Genomic DNA, 24,515 nt, shown 5'->3' with positions numbered 1-24,515 from the left:
TACAGAGTAGTGCTCAGGATAGAACCCTGAACCAATTTGTCGGAGTACACAAGACAGCAAAGGCCAGGGAGGTTTTGCCTCCTCGTTCGACACTCATCGGCATAACACACGAAAGAATACAGAAAGGAAAAAAATCTACATTTCCCTGAAACACCGGGATTAACCAAATTCGCCAGGTCTCTTCGCAGGCATATACAGTATTGGCCCGAATATAAGACAATGTTTTTTGCATTGAAATAAGACTGAAAAAGCGGGGGTCGTCTTATTTTCGGGGTCTAGACATTATACCCATTCACGACGCTAGATGGCGCCAGATATTGAAGCGAATGCTGAACTTGACTCCCCAGGCCAAAGTGAACCCCTGTCACGAAGAATAAAAATAAAAATAGCGGTAGCACGAAGAAGAAAAATAAAAAATAGCGGTAAGAAAGTAAAGAGAAGAAATAATAGAAGAGACAACAGAAAATGGAGAAACAATCTGGAGAAAAGTGGGTCGAAGATCGGCCAGGTTAACTGGCAGCTGAGGAGAAGTTATGATGTCATTTACATTTCAAAAACCAGAAGCCATTCATTTACGAATGTGATTGCACTTTAGTTTACATATTTAAATGTTCAGATATTAAGATTTGAATGAGGCAAAATAACATGCTTTTTCTCTCAAATATATTGTTGGAATTATTTGTTTCAGATGTACTGTAATTATTTTCTGTATGAAAATTAATTTGGTGTTCAAAAAGTCTTTTTTCAAACTTGAATCTTGAAAAAGGGGTTCGTCTTATAATCAAGGCCGTCTTATATTCGGGCCAATACGGTAAAATGATTTGCAACATTTTCAATCGGATACATCCAAGAAGTGATGTATAGCTGTTGCTTCCACGTAAACATAAATGGGCCTCCTGACCCAAGACGATGACCTCTTGTTTACATCCCTTCCAAGAGACCAGAAGGAGGAAAAAAAAAAAAATTACAAGTTCATTTCAAAGTGCATAGGCGCACGGGTCATTATGCTTTTAAAAGCCTCATCGAATCAAAAGGCTTGCCGCAAGACGTGGTTGGCATTCGGTGGTGTGCCATCTCTGTGATTTTGCCCACATCTACACAGGGGATTTCCAGCGCTTGATGCGTGTGTGTAATCCATCTTTCCGTTTCCCGATTCATGATCGCTGTCCTCTTCCACTGTATTAATACTGTGTTTCCCTACTCTCTCGTATTTCCGTGAACTCTTATTCAAAACGCACGACTCTCAAAGCCTCAAAGGTGGATTCCCCCCCAGTGTCTCTCCTTCATGACCTGCTTGTTTGTGTTTTCCTGATAGCCGAGAGCACGCCGACTGATCGACAACATCTGCCCATCAACAGCGCACTTGTTCTGCTCAATCAAACCTGCACGTTCACCTCTGTTGTTCCAAACTGAGATCGTGATCAAAGAAATAATAATTTGTTCAATTTGATCCTGATTTCCCTTCATATCTCAGTTTCCAGGTGATTGGCACTGGCAAGTTCCCTTTTGTTAAATGCAAATTTATAAACTGTGCATGTTTTCATGTAAATCAACTTTCTCCAAGATTTCAATGTTATAATATATGTTCCTGCACGTCATTCAAATCCCCGAATTGAATAGGCTTGATCAACAGTGTCAGCATAGGGCAGTAAAGTTTTGGATTAAAAAAAAAAAAAACTGCAACACTTATTCGTTTTTTACTAATTGCTTCTTCTGAAAATGTCTTCCACATGAAAGCAAAATGGTGACTGCTTGAAATCTTTAACTCAATCGCAAATCAATCGAAGTGAATTGGAAATAAAATCGGGCCCTTGTGAATCAAATCAGTTTTGGAAATCGGAATCAATACCTCGCCCTACTCGGCAACGGTAAAGATGATTTTCTGAAATTAATCGCGGGTCACTCCGAGTGTGGGCGAAGGCTCATCCCTGCCGTAACTTTAATGTATGAAGAATCCAAGACATTTTTGACAAAACCAGTACTTGCCCATTTTTTTCCCCCTCACCAAAAAAGATGAATAAAATACTATTAACAAAACGACGCCAAGTGACACTATAAATAAAACCAAAACGACTATTACAGAGAATATGTGACATGCACACAACATTGCAGAGTGTTCTGCAGATGTTTCCACATAATTTAAGACCATCTTTAATGTGCAATAAATAATCGCGTTGTAAGTGCAATTTGGGGTCGAAACGCAACCACGACTGTGACTGCGTGCCAGGTTTAGCGCTGAAAAACTGAAACCAAAACCAAAAGGGCTCCCATATTAACCAAACCATCGATCATGCTACGGTCATTGCGAGGTTAAAGTTAGAACAGGGTATTTATTGTACATGCTACAACTCAGCAGGGCAACTTCTCTCTACAACGGTGCCATTGTTATTCATGCTAGCATACATTTGTGTTGTAAGCATGACTGTGTCTCGGCGTACAAAGCAGGGTTCAAATGATCATGCTAGGTCCATCTAACAAGGAACTAGTTAGTTCAACATGGCACTCTCTCAGGTCACGTGTTGCTGAAACATCTCTGCGTGTTTTAGTTCGTCCTTTTATGGCTTTTCACATTTTGTTAGCATAAAGCTAGCATACTGTCATTAAAGGCACATGATTGGAATGAACATTTTGATGATTAAATATCCAATGTTTTTTTGTTGTTGTTTTGTTTGACAATATGTGTCATTTATGCAGCGAATTTCAAATGAAAAGAGGCACTAAAGAACACTGTAATAGGCATTTTAAAGCGGGGGGAAGGAGAAAGACTGTAGCGATTTTTAAATATTTTTGTCCCTTTTTTTTTTTTTTTTTTTTTAAATACAGTGCCTCTAATGTTTTGGAATTTCAACTCTCGCTGGTGCGTTTGGCCCTGCGACAAACCGGGGTTTCACTGTATTCCCATTACCTGACTGGTTCTCAACAACGTGTTTGCTTCCACTAAAATTTAAGCCTTTTAGGGACCCGGAACGGTATTTTTGTTTGTTGTCTGGAGGTGACCATGTGACTTCTGGAGGCATGAAACATTTCTTGTCAGGAGTTTAATCCACTCAGACCTGAGGTTACAATGTGGCCTTTGTAGTCAAGCAACACTGGAAGATCGGAGTCACTTTGATCCCACTTAATAGTTTAGTGACTTATCTCAGTGTAGGAGTCATTCATGCCTCGTGTGCGTGTACGCGCGAGCACACACACACACACACACACACACGCACACACACGCGCACACACACGCACACACACGCACACACACGCACACACACGCACACACACGCACTCATAAAGACTCACCGGTGCTTGTACACACATCTGTTAACGAAAAAAAAGAAATCATCTCACAGGTGGAAAGTTCTTTCTCTTGGATGGCTGAGCCAAGCGTTCAAGCAGAAAAAAGAAGAGACTTCACTTCCACTCAGACTGCTTTGAGCTGACTCCAGATTTGGCTCTCAGTGTGCAGTAGCTCTCCGCCGTGCTGGCCCCTAATTTACTCGTCATAAACACGGAGTACAAATAGCTTTAAGCATGTCACAGAAGAAGCAAATAACTGGAAATTATACCGCCGGGATATGTCTTTTTTTTTTTTTTTTTTTTTTGCGAAATCAACAAAAGTCAAACAAAAAGTCCAAAGTGAAGGAGCAATGGGGAATCAGAGAGGGAGGGAGTTTGTCACAGCGTATTTATCTGTGGAATGGTGATGACTCTTTTCCTCCAGCCTCTCAGCAAAATAAGAGCTTCCTGCCTTTTGAGTGCATGTCGCCATTTTTGTCCTTGAAACTGAAGCACCCGCAGTGAATTACAACCAAGAGCTGTCAAGTAACAGGAGAAGGCTGCTCCGGAGGGAAGGAGGTGAGGAGGAGGAATTATTGGGAGAAAGAGTGGGGCAAGTGGAGCAAAGAACAACGGCAGAGCCACTTCGCCTTTGATGTTGGCTTGGAGCAGAAAAGCCATTATTTTTGGAGCACGCGCTTTAAAAGAGAGGGCATCATTTACAGGGATGGGCAACTGGCGACTGTGGCCTGCGACCACATTTGAAGTGGCCCCTTGATTCATTTTTTAAATTTTGGGATTTTTTTATTCTTTTTTTAACAAACCTCCGAAACGCACGCACACGCACACACCCACACAAAACATGTTTAATATTCAACATATGGCGGCTGGGGCCTGCGACCAAACTTGGAGTGGCCCCTCAATATATACATATACATATACATATATATATATATATATATATATATAGTTAGTTTTTAAACAAACACAAAATTCTTCAAAAGCTGCTGATGAACATTCAAAATATGTCTTCCACCAAGAACAAAGGGAAATGGGGAGGAAAAAAAAATTGGGAAAAATCCAAAATATGAAAAGATACTGGAAAAAAAACATGCAAATATGCAGGGGTGGACTGTAGTTTTAAGTTGTACTATAACCAATCACCACTAAATGGTAGACATGTCTTGGTTGTGCTATTTCAACATGAGTGGGCCCAACATTTTTTGGCGGACATAAAAGGGTATATAGGAAAAATGTACCTCAACAATGACATTTTTGAGTGAGTTTATTTTGATCAAAGAAGGCACAAAATGACTTTTGCACTTAATATTGGTTTCTTGTGCTGTTTGTGAATGATTATTTTTATGCAAGAGTGCCCTTTGCTTTGGGGGAAAAAAAACAAAGTACTGTATGTGGTTATTTTGTCATTTGCTTCAAACAGTTGGTCGTTGAGTCAAATTAGTGGATCCATGATAAATGCACTGAAAAAATGTATTATCAAAAACGAAAAGTGTTTCGGGCATGTATTTTGTCCATATTTAAATTGGCATTTTTGTCATACATCTGGTGCGTGGTTCTATCTGGCCACCCCAGTAGCACTGATGAAAAATTGTGACCCTCTCCCATCCCCACCAGCATTTAAGTTGCCCATCCCTGATTTTGGTCACTCCAAAGTCAGTTGGCTGATTTAATTCGGTCAATCGATTGCACAAAGACAAGCATTTATGTGGACGTTGCACTATGGTGTGATTTGGCAATGCGCTTTACGAAGGCACGCTCAGCTCCCACCAAATTTACTGTTTTCCTTTTTTGCCTTTATATTTATGGGCTAAAGTGATTTTCAGACTAATATTCGCAGTAATTATGGCTACTCCCGCATCCACCCCCAAACCTAACCCAGTTGACAAATTAACAAATTGTGGTGGTTTAGTGGCCATAGAACAGAACCGAGAGGAACCTCAATAAGTGGTTTACCTTGATTAGAAACATTAACCATCATCTTTTTGTGAGCACATTTAAAAATATTTTTTTAAAGATAATTCATTCTCAAATCTCTATTTAAAAATGTTGAACTTTTTGGACGCATGAGTGGAAATGTCCCAAAAGTTCTTTTCTGATATGAAATTGGACAAAATTATTCTCTTCCATGTGCTAATGGTGTTTTATTTATTTATTTATTTATTTATTGTTTTTTTAAAAAGCCTTGTAAAGTGGGCACATCTGCCTCACATTTCTGAAGCGTAGGGTTGGAATCTTGGCTACAGGATGACCCTTTTGATTTAACATTTATGTTTCTCCAGGCACTCCCACTTACTCTGACATCATTGAACACTCTAAATTGCCACTAGCCTTCAATGTACTGTAAATATTTGTTTGTCTACTGTATATCTGCCCTGCTATTGCCTGGTGACCTCTTACTCAAAGTAAACGTAGACGGCTAATTTATATGTAGTATAACTCCCCCCCCCCATCAGAAATCAATAAACAGTCACGTAGTACTTCATTTGAATCCAGCAATGTCTTCAAACAGAACGTCAATATCAGAAAATACAAACAAGTCAAGCAAATACCGACAGATGTTTACATCATTGAATCTCCGGCACCCCCAAATTCAGGACCTGAGAATAAACTCACCCGGCCCAATAGAGAACGTGGCTGTCAAACTGGATGAGGAGTATGAAAAACCAGAAAAGAATGTATTGTGACGAGAGAATTCCAGACATGTTCTAATGATTTAAAAAGGAGGCCTGCAGGATTGAAAGACCTGCCATGTCCCCCCCCCCCTCCTCCCCTTCCTGACTCTTCCAGTGCCATCAGAAACATCTTAACGGCCATCTTTTGTGGAAGAGGGCTGACGGGAGAGCACTCGGCCTGCTTCCTGTGCTGCAGACTGCGGGATCCCCGGACTGCCATTAATCCACTCCGGTCTTTATGGGGCACACGCACATCGTGGTGCGTTCTAGGCAATGCCAAGTCGAGGGCGACAGAAATGTAATAACAGGCTGAGCCAATAGCCATATGGAAACAGACGTCAGTATGTGAGTGAACTTTATTTGGCCTTCAAAAGGAATGTGTTCAATCACAATATGCCGTATGATGATTTAACAGGTTGACCGTTGTCCCTGAATGGCCCTTTCGTGCCTAAAACTACATTGATGTCAATTTTTGCTTTGTTTTTTTTGGTTTCAAAATTGCCACCACAGCTTTGTTTTTTTTTTGCAGCGCTGCTGAAATGACCCAAATTTTTCGTCGACTATCTCACACATCTCCTCTCCCGTAATCAGAAGTGACATATATTTCATACAAACTTGCAAACTGGGGGAGGGGGGCATACTACATATACATACTAGCTGTGAGCTGTGCAGGCGCATCTGACGCCGCTAAACATGATCCACCCGTGGTGCAGATCATCTCCTCAAAGTAATTAATCGTCGCTTCCATGGCGGCAAATAAGCGACACTTCTATGAAGCATCTTTTATCGCGAAAGGCGTATGACGTGTGGCTGAGCATGAGCATGAGAGAAGAAAAGAAGCCAATGCTAATGCGCTAAGCTAAAATGTTGTGTCACCACACACCAGAAAAGTGCTTCGGACTAGTGTATACTTTCACAGAAATGTTGGCTGGAACTGCGTTGAAGTGGAAAGTCAGCAGCCAGAGGAAAAAAAAAAAAAGCAAGAAAAAAAGCAGACAGATTAACATGAAAATTTAAATTGGTATGGAAAGCAGCAATAAATTTGTAGCTTTATCCCTTCATCTTTTTTTATTCTTCCAAATTGCAGTCTTGGCGATTTGAAGAGCATTCTACTAGATCGCGACCTGAATTTGATTATTCGTGCAGCCCAAATTTTAACTGTCACTTTGAACCGGTCCCATCAACTTCTGCGTGCATTTGAGGAAAACATTGCAAATTGGTGCCGTTTGCGCTACGTATGCCATTAATAAGCCGCGCTATGCTAAGCAGCTGCTCCTAGCATTCTTGCAGTGTGCAGCCACGGGGGGGCCCTGGACAGGCTTTTATCTCATCCAGGGAGATAGGAAGTATGGACAGGAAATCTTGAAGGAGGGGGAGTCGAGGGCCCATATGGGAAGCGCAGTGTAAACACTCTTGGTTTTTAATCATCCCAGCTCACGTTCAGAACTGGACACACTTTGATGTCGTCCCTCGGAGCCCCCTCCGCCCTTCTCATCCCTCAATCCCAAAAGGCCTGCGCAGATGGTCCGAGAGGCAAACATGCGCCACAGTAAAGGCCGCGATCCGGACTCAGGCAACGAAAAGGAGGTGCTCAATACCCTACAGGACATTGAGAAGGCTTCAAAGAATGCGAAGTGGCACAGAGTTAACTGGAAACCGCCTGGTGCGCTTTAATTACAGCACCGAAAAGGCGCAAAGGTCAACTCTCCAAAATACAAAGACCCAGAAAGCCAGCTGAAGATTTACAAAAACTCAAAGCGCTTAATAGCTTTCACAATGTTTAGCCTCCCCTAATTGGCACAAATCCCATTGGAAGATTGAACTCCTATCCTTCCCTCAACAAAAGTCAGGACATCGCTGTTGGTCCTCTCAAGTTCAAAGGCATCCCAGAAGCCTTTGCACTTCTTCGACGGCCACCATATAAGCTGTGTGTCTGGAAAGGGGATACAGTCAAAAATGCCTCTGTACTTTCTCCTAATAGAGTTGCCAGACTCGGGCCAAGTGCTCCAATGAACATGTCCATTCAGGGGACAGGGCACATGTCCAACGTGGCCACTGTTTAATAGACCACAGGGAAACGTGTACCAAAGCAAAGCCTGATGACTGCAATACACAAAGAGGACGTGGGAATGTAGTCAATCGATTTTAGACTATATTCAAGGCTCCAAAGGTAATACTGTAAACAAGGGTGCCTTGACTTGAGTTGAATTTGTTCCATGCCCAAGCTAGTAACTCTCTTTACCCCTATATATCAATATTCATCCATCCATCATTCTCCACTGAAATGAATTGAAATGCCAGTCATCTGTTAAAAAAAAAAATCAACATGTTTGACAAAGGAAAATAGCATTGAATTGTATCAAAGCAATATAAGAGAATATAAAGAAATAAGTTGTTAAAAAAAAGTCACCACAACAAGCTGTGTAGATTTTAAGGGGCGTGCAAATGAAAAGTGCCTTCTCCAGTTCATGATGTGCCGCGCTCCAAAGCCGTTTACAAGGTGCCTATCTGTATATATATATATTTTTTTTTCTGCACTATAAGGTGCTTCAGAGTATAAAGCGCACCTTCAATGAATGGCCCATTTTAAAACTGTTTTCATAGATAGGGCCCACCGCGTTATAAGGCACATAGAATAGAAGCAAAAATAGTGTGGCTGAGGTTGCATTATGCATCCACTAGATGGAGCTACGCTAAAGGGAATACAATACAATACAGCTTTATTTATATAGTGCTTTCCCAACCACTGTAGCTGTAGCAAAGCGCTTTACGGAACATTTAAAATACTATGTCCAAGAAATCAGAATATTGATCCATATATAAAGCGCATCGGATTATAAAGGCGCACTGTTGGTTTTTAAGAAAATGGAATGCTTTTGGGTGCACCTTATAGTGCGGAAAATACGGTGTGTGTGTGTGTGTGTGTGTGTGTGTGTGTGTGTGTGTGTGTGTGTGTGTCTGTGTGTGTAGATAGAGATTTTCATGAAATGTAATCTCTCAAAGGTTCTCTAAAGGTTCAGATATGTAAAATGTTTTGTTTAGCAACAATAAGGACTCAAAGTATCCATCAAATCGATGTTGGCGTACACAATAGCAATGCAGGGAGTCCTTAATGTGCAAAGGAGTTCCATCCCAACGGTGGTTGTGTAGTGAGAATATTGCCACATACTGTATGCTAAGACAAGAGTAAAGTCATATTTATAGAGAGTAAATATTTGTCAACAAAATGCTCCTGGGTTATGAATGTAAAACAAAAGAAAAAGGAGGTTACACCATGTCGACCTATGTCAACGTCATATGGCGGTTGTGCAAACCAAGGAACCCCCCCCCCCCAATATTTGTAAATATAAACAAATCAAATGTCAACAAGTATCTTTCGCCAATCCGGGGTCCACTTTTTGTGTCTAACTGAAAGTAAGCCAAGAGTAAATCCGCATTATCGGGACAGACTCAACGCAAGTGCGAGGAGTGAGTGCGCATCGGAGGACCCCCTCTCCTCTCTTCCACCGCAAGGCAAGAATATAAAGCCGCAGCGTAAAGCGGCTTGAACGGGCTCTTGAGGACCTGTTGGAACAAGCCTGAGTGGCAACAAAGAGCATCCTGCAGCGTCTGACAAAAACGAGGCCTTCTTCACCTCGGACAGGACCAATTGTGATCAAGCTCTTCTTTGTATTCCTTACATCGTACGGTAAGTCGCTGAGACTCGCTGACAGCAGCTTTGACACACCAATCATCTCTCGCTCCATATTTATTTATTATTTTTTTTTTTTTACAGAACATTTCTGTTCACAGATTTTAACTCCTTTGTGAACTTTTAACGAGGACTAATAAGGAATGCCGGAATTCCCGAAGCGCATTTGATCCGAGCAACGCAAGATCAGAACTTGTTTTCCCCACAAAGGAACATTCAGTTACAAGCGGAGTGGCTTGTCAGCGTGCCTAAATGGAGAGTTATCGGCGTGAAGAGGGTGTGGAAATGGTCATTATTAACAGTGGCGAAACCTCAAACACCTGGTGGGTGAAGAAAGACGAGATCCTATGGTGCATATCGACCGTCCCGTTTCTTAGGAGACGGCAAATAAATTGACACCGCGGAGCTTTATGGCCAGGCAACCTTAATCCAATCCTGAATACAGAATAAGCGCCATGAAAAGAAACACACATTTCTATTTCGCCCCCCCCCCCCTTCACAGGGTACCAGCACGCTTTTAAAATAACACTTAAGCTCAAATTACAGTGTTGGGGTTCAAATGTGTCATTTAACTGTCTTCGACCACACCTTGAAAATAAAGTTGTCGGATGAAGAGTTGATGTGAAACATTTGAAGTGCGAGACAACGCTGCAGCCAAGGCATGACAGACATGTCTTTGCCCGATGCGTAAAACTAAATCGAGGTCAACGGCCCTCGAAATAACGCGTATGTCATCGCTATTGTTCAAGGAATTTGGATGCTCCGTCATCGCGAGCGGAGTGGGAAGGAGTGAGCCGTTTGCGGGCAGGTGCAAGGTCACCGCGGGATCGAGGATGGCAACAGCGACGGATGTCGCTTGGTTATTTGAAAATTGGGGTAAACAACACACGGGGGGGGGGGGGGGGGAAGATCAGTAAAACCAAAGACAGCATTAAACCAATGAGACTGAATTCACCTCTTTGTACCCCAATTTGCATCAGCTCAAGCATAGCTTCAATTCCTAAACAGCAATTTACCGTAAATTGGAACAACTTATAATAAAATATAAAAGATTGACATTAATGGCAACAATGTTTGCTCGCACAACAAAGCAAGCGTGACGTTTGTGCCAAAACATATCTAACTTGGAGGAACGATACAAGAGACAGCTGTTGTGCAAACTCTTATCTCTTTGTTGTGAAATGTGAGAAAGCCAATTTGGGGGAAATCCATCCATCCATCCATGTTCCGATCCGCTTATCCTCACAAGGGTCACGGGGGCTGCTGGAGCCTATCCCAGCTGTCTTCGGGCAGTAGGCGGGGGACACCCTGAACTGGTTGCCAGCCAATCGCAGGGCACACACAGACGAACAACCATCCGCACTCACACTCACACCTAGGGACAATTTAGAGTGTTCAATCAGCCTGCCATGCATGTTTTTGGAATGTGGGAGGAAACCGGAGTACCCGGAGAAAACCCACGCAGGCCCGGGGAGAACATGCAAACTCCACACAGGAAGGCCGGAGCCGGGATCGAACCCGCGACCTCTGCACTGTGAGGTCGACGCGCTAACCACTGGAACACCAACTTAAATTCATATCAAAGTTTGTTGCCTTTAAATTTTGAGTTCAGACAACTTTTTTTTTTAACAGTGCAGAAACATAAATATGATTGGCATTGATTGATATGCAGTGGCACAGAATTTACTTGGGTGGCCACAAGCTAACACGAGCACAAGAAAGCACAAATGCACGCACATGCTCTCGCCTTGCAGCCTGATACTTCACACAATGTGAAATCTGTCATGGCTACACGACACACATTGCTGTGAAGACATATTAGCTGCAATCAAGGTTTCATGAAATAAAAAGCAGACACGCAAAAGCTTGCCCAACACACTCATCGTATGAGCAGGAGTAAAAGTAATTTTTAAAAAAATGGCCTTTTTCTTTGCCTTTGTTTATTGTATCTCCATGGACTATTTTTCATCTCATGCACTGATTCGCTAGAGCCAATCAGATTAGTCAATGGTCACCAATAGCCACTGCTAATTTGCATATGGGCTCATGCATTCAAATCATATCCAAGAAGTACAGTGAAACAACAATCTCTTTGTTCTTTACAATTCTAAATGTTTTTTTTTAACTTACATTTGTTGCTCTTTGTTTTATGAGCGAGTTGGGCAAGATTTGCACGGTCAAGGAGTGCATTGCATTTCACGAAACCCTGACTGTGGATGGCACGACAACAATGACTTCATGGCCCTTAATTGTGTGCCAAGTCGTTAAAAGTAATCATCTTGATGAAAGAGCAGTACAATTAACATGCGATTGCGATGACTGTGCCATCGGTTCCATGTGATTATTTCAAAGAATATTTAGCTACTGTTTACGACAAATCCAAACATTTAAAAAAAAAATTAAAATGGCCGAGCATGAATGTGTCTCAGTGTAATTTGTCTGTATGGAAATGGCATGGAGTTGGAACTAATTATGGAGACCAGTGAATCACATTCAATAAAATCTTGCTCTATAGCACCATTGGCCCACTACGTAGTTCGGCCCCCATTCAAAAGGCATGAACACTGTTTGCTGCACAGATGTACGTTTACAAGCTAAATTCTTGTACTTGTTCCATGAATGAAAGCCATTTTTTTTCTAACACTGTCGTCTCTTCATTTAATAGAATTTCTCCTTCCTGTACTTTTATATGGACGTTAGATTTGCCCCACAATAACTGAACAGCATTTTTCTGTCCTCTGATTGGTTGGTCAGCGCAAGCTAAATTGAACGAGCAAAACACATTTGTAGCCATCCGCACGGATTAAAATATTTAGTCAGCATCTCCGAGTGTGATTCATTTCATTTACACGGCACACCACTGCAATGTGGCATAAATCATTATTGTTCATTTGAGGGGAAATGTGGCACGAACCTTACATTGGATGGTGGTGGAATAGATTTGTTGAGCACGAGTACAATAGCTTTGATTTGCTAGACTGTCACATCTACTTGATGCTAGCTTAGGTCCTTAGTGATGACAGAGGAACCTCAGACCACCCACAGTGGGAGACTATACATTCCTGGCTACATCATTGGGTACATCTCTGCATCAGAATGAGAACAGTTCGGGGATTATAGAGACGGTGGTGAATTTTGATTGACAGCGACAAAATGTTTATCCTCATGAAATCTGGAGTGGTGAGTTTCGAAGGATATGAGCCATTGGTTCATTGGTGTGTGACCAGCGGCCGCTTGTCCTCATTAGGGTTGAAGTTCATGAGTGTGAGGCAAATGTGCTACACTGGTGTTTTTTTTTTTTTTTTTAGCGGTGAGTTGTTGTCTAAAATCAAATTTTTTTTTAATGGGCTCCAAAAAAGTCAGGAAAAACACGGTGTGTGGTCACCTCGATTGTATACAGACCGAATAACTTGCCAAACGTACAGACAGTGGGAAATGTTTTTGTCACAGCGCAGCTAAAAAAAATTCTGCATTCGACATTTCCACACCATGTTAAAAAAGCCTGACAGTCTAAATTATTGCAATGATTCGCAAATCAGCATCTTGTGGTACATTAGTAGCGGGTACAGTGCTTCTCCACTTTCAAGGCACTCAAAAGCACCACCATTGTCTCCTTATTCACCCTCTGATGTACCACGGATATATTTTTGTTCATCTATCTGTCAGAAATGTGGAGTGTCAGGTAAAACAATTCAATAAGGGTCATTTAACCCCGGGGTCACCAACCTTTTGGAAAATAAGGGCTACCGCTTGGGTACTGATAAACATGAATGGCCAACAGTTTGATACACGTCTAAAATAACAAATCTGTTCAAATGACCTTCTATTTTATACTATTATAATTCAGCGATTTGAATACACTGATCATATTAATGACTTGTCACCGTAATTGACAACAATGATTTTACAAGGAATGGAATCGATGTGCAACATTATTTCTAGGAATCTCTGCAAGTTTACTAATACAACACTCCTCGGAAATCACAATGTCCCATCACTGGTGACTGAGCTATTTTTAGAGCAGGCCCCAGAGCTACTCCTGTGGTCCTTGGTGGCGACCTGGTGCCTGTGCCCACCACGTTGGCGACCCCTGATTTAACTTGTGTTAACTTGTTGCCATTCTCAAAACAGACTTAAAAAAAAAAAAAAAAAAAAAATTCAAATCAACCATTCCAGTGTTCACGCGTTGAGACAAGATGGTCCTTATTTCAAGAATAATAAAGCAGTGATTTTGCGAAAGTAAAATATGTGCTTTGGCGCAAGAAAGGTTGGGAAAGACTAGAGAATGTTTTTGTGAGTGATGTCTTTACCTGCATGAGTTTCCCCTCCGCGTCACCGGCGCTTCCTCCCACGAACACCCCCTCCAGAATGATGGGACTCCCCGTCGGCTCGTGCTTCAGCAGCGTCACCTTGATGACCGCTCGTAGGGCCGGCCGCTCGGATTCCGGGCCCGGCTGGCCCAGCACCACCTGCAGGGCCGTCATCAGCAGCCACGGCCAGAGCCCGGCCAGGCGCCACGGGGGGACGGTCATGGCCTCGGCTGAAGCGGCGGAGCCCGGCCGCACATGGTGGACTTCAAAGCAGGCAGCAGGAAAACAAGTCGGAAGCTTTTTCTCTTTTTTTTTTTTTCTTGTGCTTCTTTAGGCACCGCAATCCAAGCTCACGCGTGAACGTCCCGGTCCTTCCATTCAGAGTTAATAATCAAGCGTGCATCCAGCCGCATATCCAAAGAAAAAATAAAAATCATAAAAATGAAAAGAAAAAAAAAAGTTGCAATTCATGCTCCGAGTTGCCACCAATAAGTCTCCGCACGTGTCCGCGCGCGAAGAAAAGCCCAGCTCCTATCCACGCATGAGTCGAATTTCATTTAACTTCACTTCTCCTTGATAGTAATGAGGTTGCTATAATCATCATAATAATCCACAACGTCACTCGCTGCACCTTTACCAAAACCGCGTTGAGAGTTGACAAGCGGCGTCCCCAGATAGCGAGTCCCGAGGGCGCCACATTTTTCACCCCGCACCGACAGACAGACACACTCATACGCATACGCACTCGTACACTTTTACACTCACTCGCTCACGCACGCGAAAGAGACAAGTTGAACTTCAAAGACGGCCGTTCCAGGTTGCCTCAGCCGTGGCGGCTAGATCACAGCCGAGCCAAACGGTTAAGTAACATGTTTACGACCTCAACGGCGCGAACATAGTTGTTCCCAAAAGAATTTAATTACCGCGGACACACTTGCGTAAAGTCCGTCCGTTGGCTCGTTTCCTTCCTTTCTTCCGTTCGTCAGTTCAAAGTTATTCCCAAGTCAATTCGCGCTTTGAATGACTTCTGCGAAAGTGGATACGTTCCTCCGAGGTCGGTCATCAGCGGGTGCCATAGAAAGAAGCACCGCAATGTGCGGAAGTCGGTCAACTTGAGAGACGGCACGTACAGTTCACAACACACGCGTCCGCAAAGACACCGTCCCACTCATCAACTCTCCCGTGTGCGTGTCGCTCTCTCCACGCCACCGGGGGAATCTCATTTACAGCCGCTACCTGCTCACTTGGCTTGCTGCATTCAGGGCCAGTTAGACACAAGCGATGATTTGTAGCTAAATCAAAAATAGAAACGATATGAATTGATTTTTTAGAACGGAATCATACACTACGCGTGACGAAATGCAACAAATCCACAACGTTCTCGAGTGTCGCTTATAGAAGTCGAGCTGCTGAAAAATACCAGTGTTTTCCGAGTGGACTTGAAGGCAACTGCACCAACGCTTTCCAGGGCGTATCAGGCTCCACACACCGGAACGATATGAATCAAATCAGGTAAATGGCTCCCTCTAGTGGCTCAACTGTATTAAAAACAACAAATCTCAATCACGGTTGTTACAATTCGTTTAATTTAACAATTAATTAAAATGAGATTGAAACGAATACATGTATATGTTCCATGGTCAAGGTTCTGTACGCAATTCATTGACGCTGAAAACATCACAGTTCTTGCATGACCAGCATACTCACCGGACATGTCACTCATGAAGCATGTTTGGGATGTTCTGGATTGGTGTATACGACAGCGTGTTCTGATTCCTGTCACTATCCAACAACTTCGCACAGCCATTGAGGAGGAGTGGACCAACATTCCACAAGCGGACAGCCAATAACCTGGCCGACTCTGCGAAGGTGCTGTATTGCACTGCGTGAGGGAAATTATGCTCACACGAGACACCGTGGACGACCCCCCCCCCCAATTAAACAAAAACTGCACATTTCAGAAGGGTTTTTTTTTTCATTATTGCGGCCGAAGGCACACCTGTGTAATAATCTTGCTGTCTCAATAGCATCTTGAAATGCCACACCAAGTGAGTAGGGAGGGATCATTTTGACAAAGGAGAAATGCTCGCCAACATAGATTTGGACAGATTTGTGAACAATATTGAGGGAAATGGCCTTCTCTGTATGTAGATTATGTTCTTTTATCTTCGAGTCCACCTCAAGAAAAATGGAGAAGACAAAAGTGTTGCGTTTATATTTTTGTTTAGTGTATAAATTAAATTCAACCAAAAATAAGGCGTGGTTGAATCAAGCAAACATTGCTGGCTAGTTATTATTTTTAATCATGTTATTCGTCTCGTCATTTAAAATACAGTCCAGGTCATGTTAGGGTGTGTCGATTTTTAAACAGGCACTTAACAAAGGATGTCTAAATAAGGGTCCTTTATGGGCTCTCGTTACTGGCAATGACGTTATAATCATGAGACCAGCTTCGTAACCACAAACCAGTTTGTTTGGACCGAGGTTTCTGACCTATTTTCATAAGAAAGAGAGCATAATGGCGCTGGAAACAGTTCCTAAAGACCTTCGCCATCTACGAGCATGTTTGCTGTGCTCCTTAGTGAAGGTAAATCAAATTCTGACAAAAGAAACGCTAGCCGTGCTGCTAACTTGTCGCCATTTTGCTGGACACAGCCTGCGTTTTTTGTTGTCATTGATAAGCAATCGTAAAAACACTTGTTTGCACGTTTACGTGTTCTAGCAGATTTACTGTTTTAGAGGGCGCAGTACAAATTTGCTTCATCACAGCAATATAACCAAATCGGTTTCTCTTTTAGACCATTGACCAGTTTGAATATGATGGCTGTGACAACTGCGAGTCGTTCCTTCAAATGAAGGGGAATAGAGAGATGGTTTATGAATGCACCAGTTCTTCATTTGATGGGTAAATACTAACCTGGCTATATGTGAAAAGTAATTCACTTGAAGGACAATGCGTTTTTACTATTGTTATGTTTATTTCCACAGTGTGATTGCCCAGATGAGTCCTGAGGACAGCTGGGTAGCAAAATGGCAGAGAATAGGTAAGAAGAGACATCCGTACATAGGTCTAGATAATGTACTGTAAAAGGAGCTTATACGATGACTGTCTTGTTCCACTGACATGCTTGACAATACTTGGTTGACCAGTGAATTTTCATTGCATCTTTTCTACTTTATGCAACAGGCACATTCAAACCAGGTGTATATGCAGTGTCGGTGACGGGCAGACTACCTCCAGGTATAGCCCCATATCAATGATTTTGTTCTCCTTATTGTGATCTTTACCAGGTTCCCTTAATTGTGTCCTACCTTCAGTGTATAATAGTCATTCTCAACTCTTTTCTGCTTCTCTAGGTGTGGTGAGAGAGCTGAAAAGCAGAGGAGTGATCTACAAATCCAGAGACACAGCAGTGAAGTCCTAACATCAAAGCTTCCAAACCATTTTACAGCTCCATTGCTCAGAAGCAACAAAAATATTTGTACAAAAAGACTTATTTTTAAAATTTTTCATTTGCCTGATGCATTGTTTCTTTTTGTAGTCATCAAGAATAAATCTGTTAATCTCCTGTGTTTTCTTTAGTTATGCCAATTTTCTTGGTCGCTTTAAGTGCAAAGAGCACCGAAGACTACATGTGTCATCCTGCACTTGAACACAAACAACTTTATACTACAATACCATGTAAAACAGTGTGTAAAACTTTTTTTTATGTGAGCAGCCCCCTCCCCGAACATTCATGAGTGTCCTTGACCTTTGAGTGGGTGGAAGCATCCAGGAGTCTTCAATCCTGTTCCTTGAGGGCAGCTATCTTCCTGTTTTCTATCTCTCCATGCTGCAACATCCCTGGGTCAGATGATCAGTCAATCAGCAAGGTCTGTGGAAAAGCTGGAGAATAATCCTGATCATTTGAATTAAGTGTGTTGCGGCAGGAAGAGATGGAAAACAAACTTCGGGGAACGGGAATGAGGACCCCTGATCTAGTACTTTTCGTCAATCCCTGAGTGTGTGGATGGACTGATGCACCATTATTATTTTTTGATTTAATTGAGATGGGTTTTTTTTGCTACTGTGAAAACAATAATGCCCCTGTCGCTAAGAATAATACGATGCAATTTGTGTGTGGCCTAAAAGATCAGACCTTGTTGCAGTACCATATAATACCAACAGGGGGAACCCTAAGACTGATTTCCTGGCGTCAATCAACAACCGACCTTTGGCTGTCAACAACCAAGCATATCCCACCTATATTCCCAATCTTTTTAACAAGCGTCCAAATAAAATACAATATGGAGGTTTTGGACGTAATGACATTACTGTCAGGGGGATGTGGCACTTTTCAGGTGTAGACCACGGTTCTTACTGTATTTGTTTATTGTTGACATTCGTGGTGGTGTTTTCATTCTAACTTGATGAATTCAGGTCATGAATATGAGAAGTAAGGACAGGAAAGTTACACCGCCCCACTCTCGCAGTTCTTGATAAGAAATGTATTGAACGGATTAAGTAAACAAACTGTGGCGCTCTACTATCACAAAGTCAAAGCCTTTCACAATCCTGAACATTTAATATATCGCAACACGGTGAAAAATAAATATATTAAAAGGCGATCGTTTGAATCAAGCCTCACGTTTTTTGCAGTTCCACCTTCAGTAACAGTTTCGAAACATTATATTGTTAATAGTGAAAGGAGTCCATAGTACATAAATTCCACGATTTTTATTTTATTTTTTTTACTAATTTATACTTCTATATGCAAACCACACGGTCTGCTACATGCTTAAAGTGTGTTATACTGGTTTATGTGTGATCTGGTTTTGCCACTTCCGCTACAATCAGTGAGTAAATTAGAATCAGTAACACTACAGTGCCTTTTTTTTTTTTTTTTGCAGTTTCCCCACTTAAATGTTTAGGATCATCAAATACACTTAAATATCACACAAAATTCTGAGTAAACATAAAATTTAGTTAAAAAAAAAAAGATTCGATTGACCAACTCTTTGTGGAATATACGTCAAGCTAATAATGTTTTGGTTGGTGAGTGTAGTGTCAAATAAAATTTTAATGTTTCAATAATGCCAAGAGTATCATTTTAAGACACTGAACATTTCTACTGCTGCACCCATTATAGCAGATGGGGTTGTGTTAATACTTTCATCCTTAGAAGGTTGTTTTCTACAGCGCTTTTTCCTCATTAGGTTTGCAGGTGAGCTCGGGCAGAAGCGCAGATGGCTTTTGGGTGAGAAATTGGCTACACACTTGCGTAGTTGCCAATCAATTATTCACGTCACTACAATCTAAAAACATCTACTCATCCATCTATTTTCTATCGCGCTTGTCCACATTAGTGTTGCAGGGGGAATTGGAGTCAATCCCAGCTGACTTGGAGTAAGAGCACCAAGTCCACCCTGAACTGGTCGCTAGTTACAAAAGCTCAAAGCGGCATTCACGCCTATGGACAATTTATAGTCTTCAATATAACCTAAGATGCATGGTTTCGAAATGCAGGAGGGAGCTGGAGTACCAAGAATAATTTCTCACAAGCACAAGGAACAACATGAAAACGCTACAAGGCAAGCTGGAGTCAAGATTCGAACCTGGAACCACAGAACGTTGAGACAGAGGTAGTCGCCACTCTATCACTATGCTGACAAAGGTACTTTTGGTTCATTTCTAATTGCTTGATTTGTGCAGAGGTCAATTCAAATAGTTTTATGAACTAATATTCAAGGGTGAATGTGGTTCCTTTCACTCCAAAAACCAAAGTGAATTAAATCTCTTGTCTCACGCGACTTTTGGAGTAAAAATTACCAAACTGTTTTAATCAAAGATGTAAATATTTTTTTCTGTATTATTATTATTATTATTGCCTTAACTGGGAAACTGCAATTTTTTGTGGCACATCAGGTTTTCAAAAAATATTTGTAATGTAGTAATATTTACAGTGATATTTATGAATTAAGGGTTAGGTTCAGCACAGGTGGATTTTTTTTTTCTGAAATGTCATAGCGATAAATTACATCACATGGTAAAATCCGCAATGCGCAACATTTAATCGGTCAAAGTTAACAAAAAAATAAAAAACATAAAAACTGATATGCAAGGAAAAAAAAAATTCGACATTTTTTAAATCAGCGTCGAAAATACATTAAGGGACACATAAAGATGATTCCAATTTGCTGTTGACCAGTGCTATCAACGCCCGTTTTCACCGCACGTTTAGCTTCATGTGAGTGAAGTCATTCCACGCGAGCGTCTTAGCAAAAACAAAACCGAGAACTCATGCTGCAAGACTTCCTCGACCGCAGGCCTTGTCAAACAGGAAGGCAGACGCGACTCTGCCTGGCGCAGCCGAGCGTGGCCTTCTTTTTTGAGCAGACCGCGGCCTCGTTGCTCGTTGCAACTGTCGCTTTTGCCCTTATTTGGATATGTTAGCATCATACCGAGCAGCAAAAACAAAGGGTCTCCTTTGAAGCACCTCACTTGCTTAAGGGGCGTCTCCAATGATCTACGTTGACCGGTTTCATCATCACAAATGTGAAGGAAAACGGAAACATGGTGGAGGAAAGGGGTAACATTTACGAGGAGGGTGGACAGTATTAATAGAATTCCACATCGTGTTTCGTGAGGACTTCCTCTCTTGAGCCGCTTCAGTGTGCATGCTCAGAAGGATTTCACTTCCTTTTAAAACGAATGCCATCTTCAGGGCACACGTGAATTTAATACGAAAAGTCCGCTTGAGTGAGCACATGCAAGGGAGTGCGGTGGGGGGAAGGGGGAGCTGGCTGCTGGTCCAGATAAGGTCTATCACTAAAAGCAGTTATGGCTCCTCAGGAAAGGCCTCAGCTTCACACTACTCTCCAGGATCACTTCCTCACTGATAGATATATACACGCACGCACGCATAACACGTTGCACTCACAACCGCAGCATGTCTTTTGGATTAAATAGGAGCACCGCTACAATTGGCTGGCGACCAGTTCAGGGTGCACTCCACCTACTTCCCGAAATCGGCTGGGTTAGGCTCCAGCACGCCCGAGACCCTCGTGAGGATAAGCGTCTCAGTTAATGGATGAATAGTAAGTAGCACCAGTGGAGTTCCCACCATCAACCACCCCACCCACTCATTATCTTGCCATCTTTTCCTTTCTAATACTTTTTCCCTCTTAAAACTCCTGTTGCTAGAATGATGACAGTAAAAAGAAAGCTTGGCCATATGACTTTGGCTTGTGGCCTGCGACAATTGACGTTCACAGACCTGCATTTGACTGTCAAGCACCAGCGTCTTTGTCCTGACTCAAAACAGTATTGACATTGGTGGGAAAGGGGATACGTGTTTTGTGTCGTGAGCATTTCCCCTAAGGTGTTGGGACACGCTAGCCATGACACCTACAAAAAGCGGAAATGTAAAAAAAAAAAAAAAAAAAAAAAAAAGCAAATGTCAGAGATGGCAAAATGCACTCACTCTCTTTCTACTCACTCTGTACCGGAAGTAAAGATGTGTGTGAGGGGGAAAAAAAACCCACATTGGTAAGAGTATGATTACTGACTTAAATCCTGTCCCGAAGAAAAGTAATAGAGTAAGAGCAAAAGTTAAATGTAATTTGTATTGTCACTTTTAAACAATTAATTCAAGTAAGCCATTGTAGCGGCCGCTGCAGGGAACAGCCGAAAAATGACAAATTTGTTTAATTCAAGTAAGCCATTGTAGCGGCCGCTGCAGGGAACAGCCGAAAAATGACAAATTTGTTTATGAAAAAAAACCCTCAGCTGAAAACAAAATAGTTTCCCTTTGTAACTAGCAGAATGGCCATACGGAGAAGAAAAATCATGAATTTACATTTTCACAGCTTTATGTTAAGAGCTAGCTAGCGTTGTTAGCTTGACTTTTATGCTATCAAAACAACTTTGCTAACGCGTTGAATAAGGAACAAAAATACTGAATAAGTAACTAAAATATAACGATATAAAAATAAAATTATATTAAATGGGTGGTTACCAGAAGCAAAATATCAAAATCTTACATTTAGTATTTAAAATAAGTATTTTTTAAAAGAATTCCACAAATATGAAAATCGACGGGTGCCAAACTGTGAGTATGCGGGGGTCGACTGTACTTCTTTGGTATATGTTGGAGTGTACCATACTCTCGCTCCTGCGCCTATTCGGTACAAAAGTGCAGTTTAATAAGATTGAATACACAAGCTGTACGCAATCTTGACCGACGTGGTTATTAAATCATGTCTAGTAGCATTTTACAAAGCATTATGCGAAGAAGAAATTCTTGCTGAAACTGTTTGTTCTTTGTTCCTCCTTGATGTTTCAGTTGCGATGCAGTTGCTGTGATCCTTTAAGGCTTTGTCCTTTATTCTGTCAGACAGGTTTGATGTCTCACAGGACATAAACTCGGGATTACTCAGTGACATGTCAGAACGTCAAGCTTGCTTCCAGTGAGAATGTCGTCTCTCTTCCTTGTCTTTGGTTCCCTGTCGTTACTTTGTATTTTTGGTAGATCGACTTTTACTCTTCAAATTTCACGTCATGGGGTCCGAATTCCGCTCTTTGTGTGACACTTTGAATGCTGTGACCTCATTAAGTGACATCAAAGTCAAAATATTAGAAAGAGCAGTTCATGAGTTCCTCGCTGCTGCCCATAACCACAATAATCAAACGCTCAGTGAGTGAATACCCTTCTGACAGTGTCAAAGCCAACAGATTAGTGTCTTTGAAAAAGGCCTATTTTTTAATACGTCGTTACTTTTTGCATTTACTGTGTTGTGCACGTGGTCATAATAATTAAGAGTTTCGGGGTGTTTTGTCTTACTTTGGATTTGGGATATTTTGGCTCTCAGAAATGAGCAAAAGTGCAACAAAGTTTTCATCGTTATTGAGGAATCAAAAGTCACTGCACACCGTGACGCCAAACGCGGGTTTTGTTATTCTTAGGTCTCAAGAGTAAATTATTATTGTAGCATAGAATTAAATACACAACAAATCCAATAATTTACAAGCACAGCACAATCAGGCTTCATTTGGCTTAAATAGTTCAAAATATTTTGGAAAAACTTGAGGGAAAAAGATTGATCTGAAAAGTCGTCAACTCACAATCCCACCAACTGAACACATATGAGAAAATTCTCACGTTTAGTGGGTAAATTAGATTGAATATCATCTACCTGAGCAGTATGTGTTTAAACGCCTGGGGTGGGGGTGACATTCTAAATGGCCTGCCTATTTTTCTTCTTTGAACCATCTGTAGGAGGCACAGTGTTCAAGACGGAAGAGAAGAAGGAGAGTGGCTGTGACTGTTAGACCTCTTCCTGTGGTTACATCACGTGGTCCAAGAGGGTTCAAAAGGAGACAACTTCTTCTTCTTCGATCAGTTCTCGAGCCGAGTGACGGCACCTGCGAAGCTGGCGCGAAGACCGTCGCGTCAAACACATGGAGGAAAAAAAAAAGTCGAGGTAACGTATGATAGACCGCCTTGTTGAGCAATGGTTAGATGACAATCGACAAAAATCTTAAGTTTTAAAGCTTTACACAAGTGCCACTGAGATTCTTTAAGTGGCTTTTTTTATTGTTATGAAACTGCTGTGCCTGTTATTTTTTAAAATTATGCCTCTGTGTGTTTGTATCCGTTTGATTTCGATGTAAACGGCAAGTTCTTAATATTTTTTTGGGGGGGGGGGGGGGGGGGTATGTAACTTGTGAATATGACAGAAAAGCTTACTCACGCCATCCAAAATGGCTTCTTCAAGATGGCGCTTCCTGTGGCAGACCTTTTTTTTTTGGAGGCGGAGACACGAAAAAGGGCCATTTTTCTGACTCGAGGGGGAAAAAAAAAATTCATGAGCAAGTCATCAAATACAATTTTCAAGGGCAGAAGTGAAGAAGTGACCGTCTACAGGGAAGTGAAGGTTGCCTGTTAAGCGGTTGCATGCATGGTGTCCATAGTGTCGGTCGGGGTGAAGTTGATAGGGGGGGAGGGGCGGCGTGGTCGCTGTGTGTTCATGCGCAGGTGAAGAAAAGAAGACGACAGATGATAGAAGACGACCCATCAGATATACAGTGCAGTCATCCATAAAGTAGAAAGCACTACTAAACTCCTCGCCACAGTGTAGTGTTTCCTACTTTATGGATGAGTGTACTGTTGGCTTCAGGGACAACAGCGGCCTCTCCCCAGAAGTCCAAAAAGAGGAAGCGGCTTTTGTCTCGCGAAGCTACACGTTACCCAGAGTGTCGTCCTTGCTAGTTCACATGGGTGCCGTGTGGCGTGGAGCAAAGCCTGCAAACTCTTTCCTCCATTTTGTCAATCCTCGCAGCTAAGAGGGCAGAAAAAAAATATCAATGACGTGTACGTGAAATAAAATGTCATCAGCGTGAAATAAAGAATCAATCAAATGTTTTGCTTCCCTTCTTCCACCATTCATACAAAACCTCACACGCTCGACGCACTTTTGTTTCGTGTGAAAATAGACATACTTTATTTGACGTAAAAAGACGCTTGTTTCAATTCTTTTGCATCCTAAGCCTTTACCGCATCAACACTGCATGAACAT

General features: G+C 41.9%; 2 protein-coding genes across 2 annotated transcripts in view; one reads left to right on the top strand and one right to left on the bottom strand.

The window, feature by feature from the left end:
- rnf43 (ring finger protein 43) overlaps positions 1 to 15,156 on the bottom strand; it is an 84,799-nt gene extending 69,643 nt beyond the window's left edge. Inside the window, exon 1 of the mRNA XM_019895167.1 lies at positions 13,959 to 15,156. Coding sequence (XP_019750726.1) covers positions 13,959 to 14,180 — 222 coding nt within the window. The 5' untranslated portion in view covers positions 14,181 to 15,156. The remainder of the gene's footprint in view (positions 1 to 13,958) is intronic.
- A 1,213-nt stretch (positions 15,157 to 16,369) lies between these two features.
- On the top strand, positions 16,370 to 17,540 carry supt4h1 (SPT4 homolog, DSIF elongation factor subunit). The gene is made up of 5 exons (XM_019895242.1): positions 16,370 to 16,545; positions 16,757 to 16,863; positions 16,947 to 17,002; positions 17,146 to 17,199; positions 17,316 to 17,540. The coding sequence occupies exons 1-5, from the start codon at positions 16,477 to 16,479 to the stop codon at positions 17,381 to 17,383; spliced, it is 354 nt and encodes a 117-aa protein (XP_019750801.1). The 5' UTR covers positions 16,370 to 16,476; the 3' UTR covers positions 17,384 to 17,540.
- The last annotated feature ends 6,975 nt before the right edge of the window (positions 17,541 to 24,515 follow it).

The sequence above is a fragment of the Hippocampus comes genome, unplaced genomic scaffold, assembly GCF_001891065.2.
Source record: "Hippocampus comes isolate QL1 unplaced genomic scaffold, H_comes_QL1_v1.1 scaffold177, whole genome shotgun sequence".
Lineage (NCBI taxonomy): Eukaryota > Metazoa > Chordata > Actinopteri > Syngnathiformes > Syngnathidae > Hippocampus > Hippocampus comes.
The sequence above is the reverse complement of the archived record's forward strand: the minus strand, read 5'-3'. Positions and strand labels throughout refer to the sequence as shown.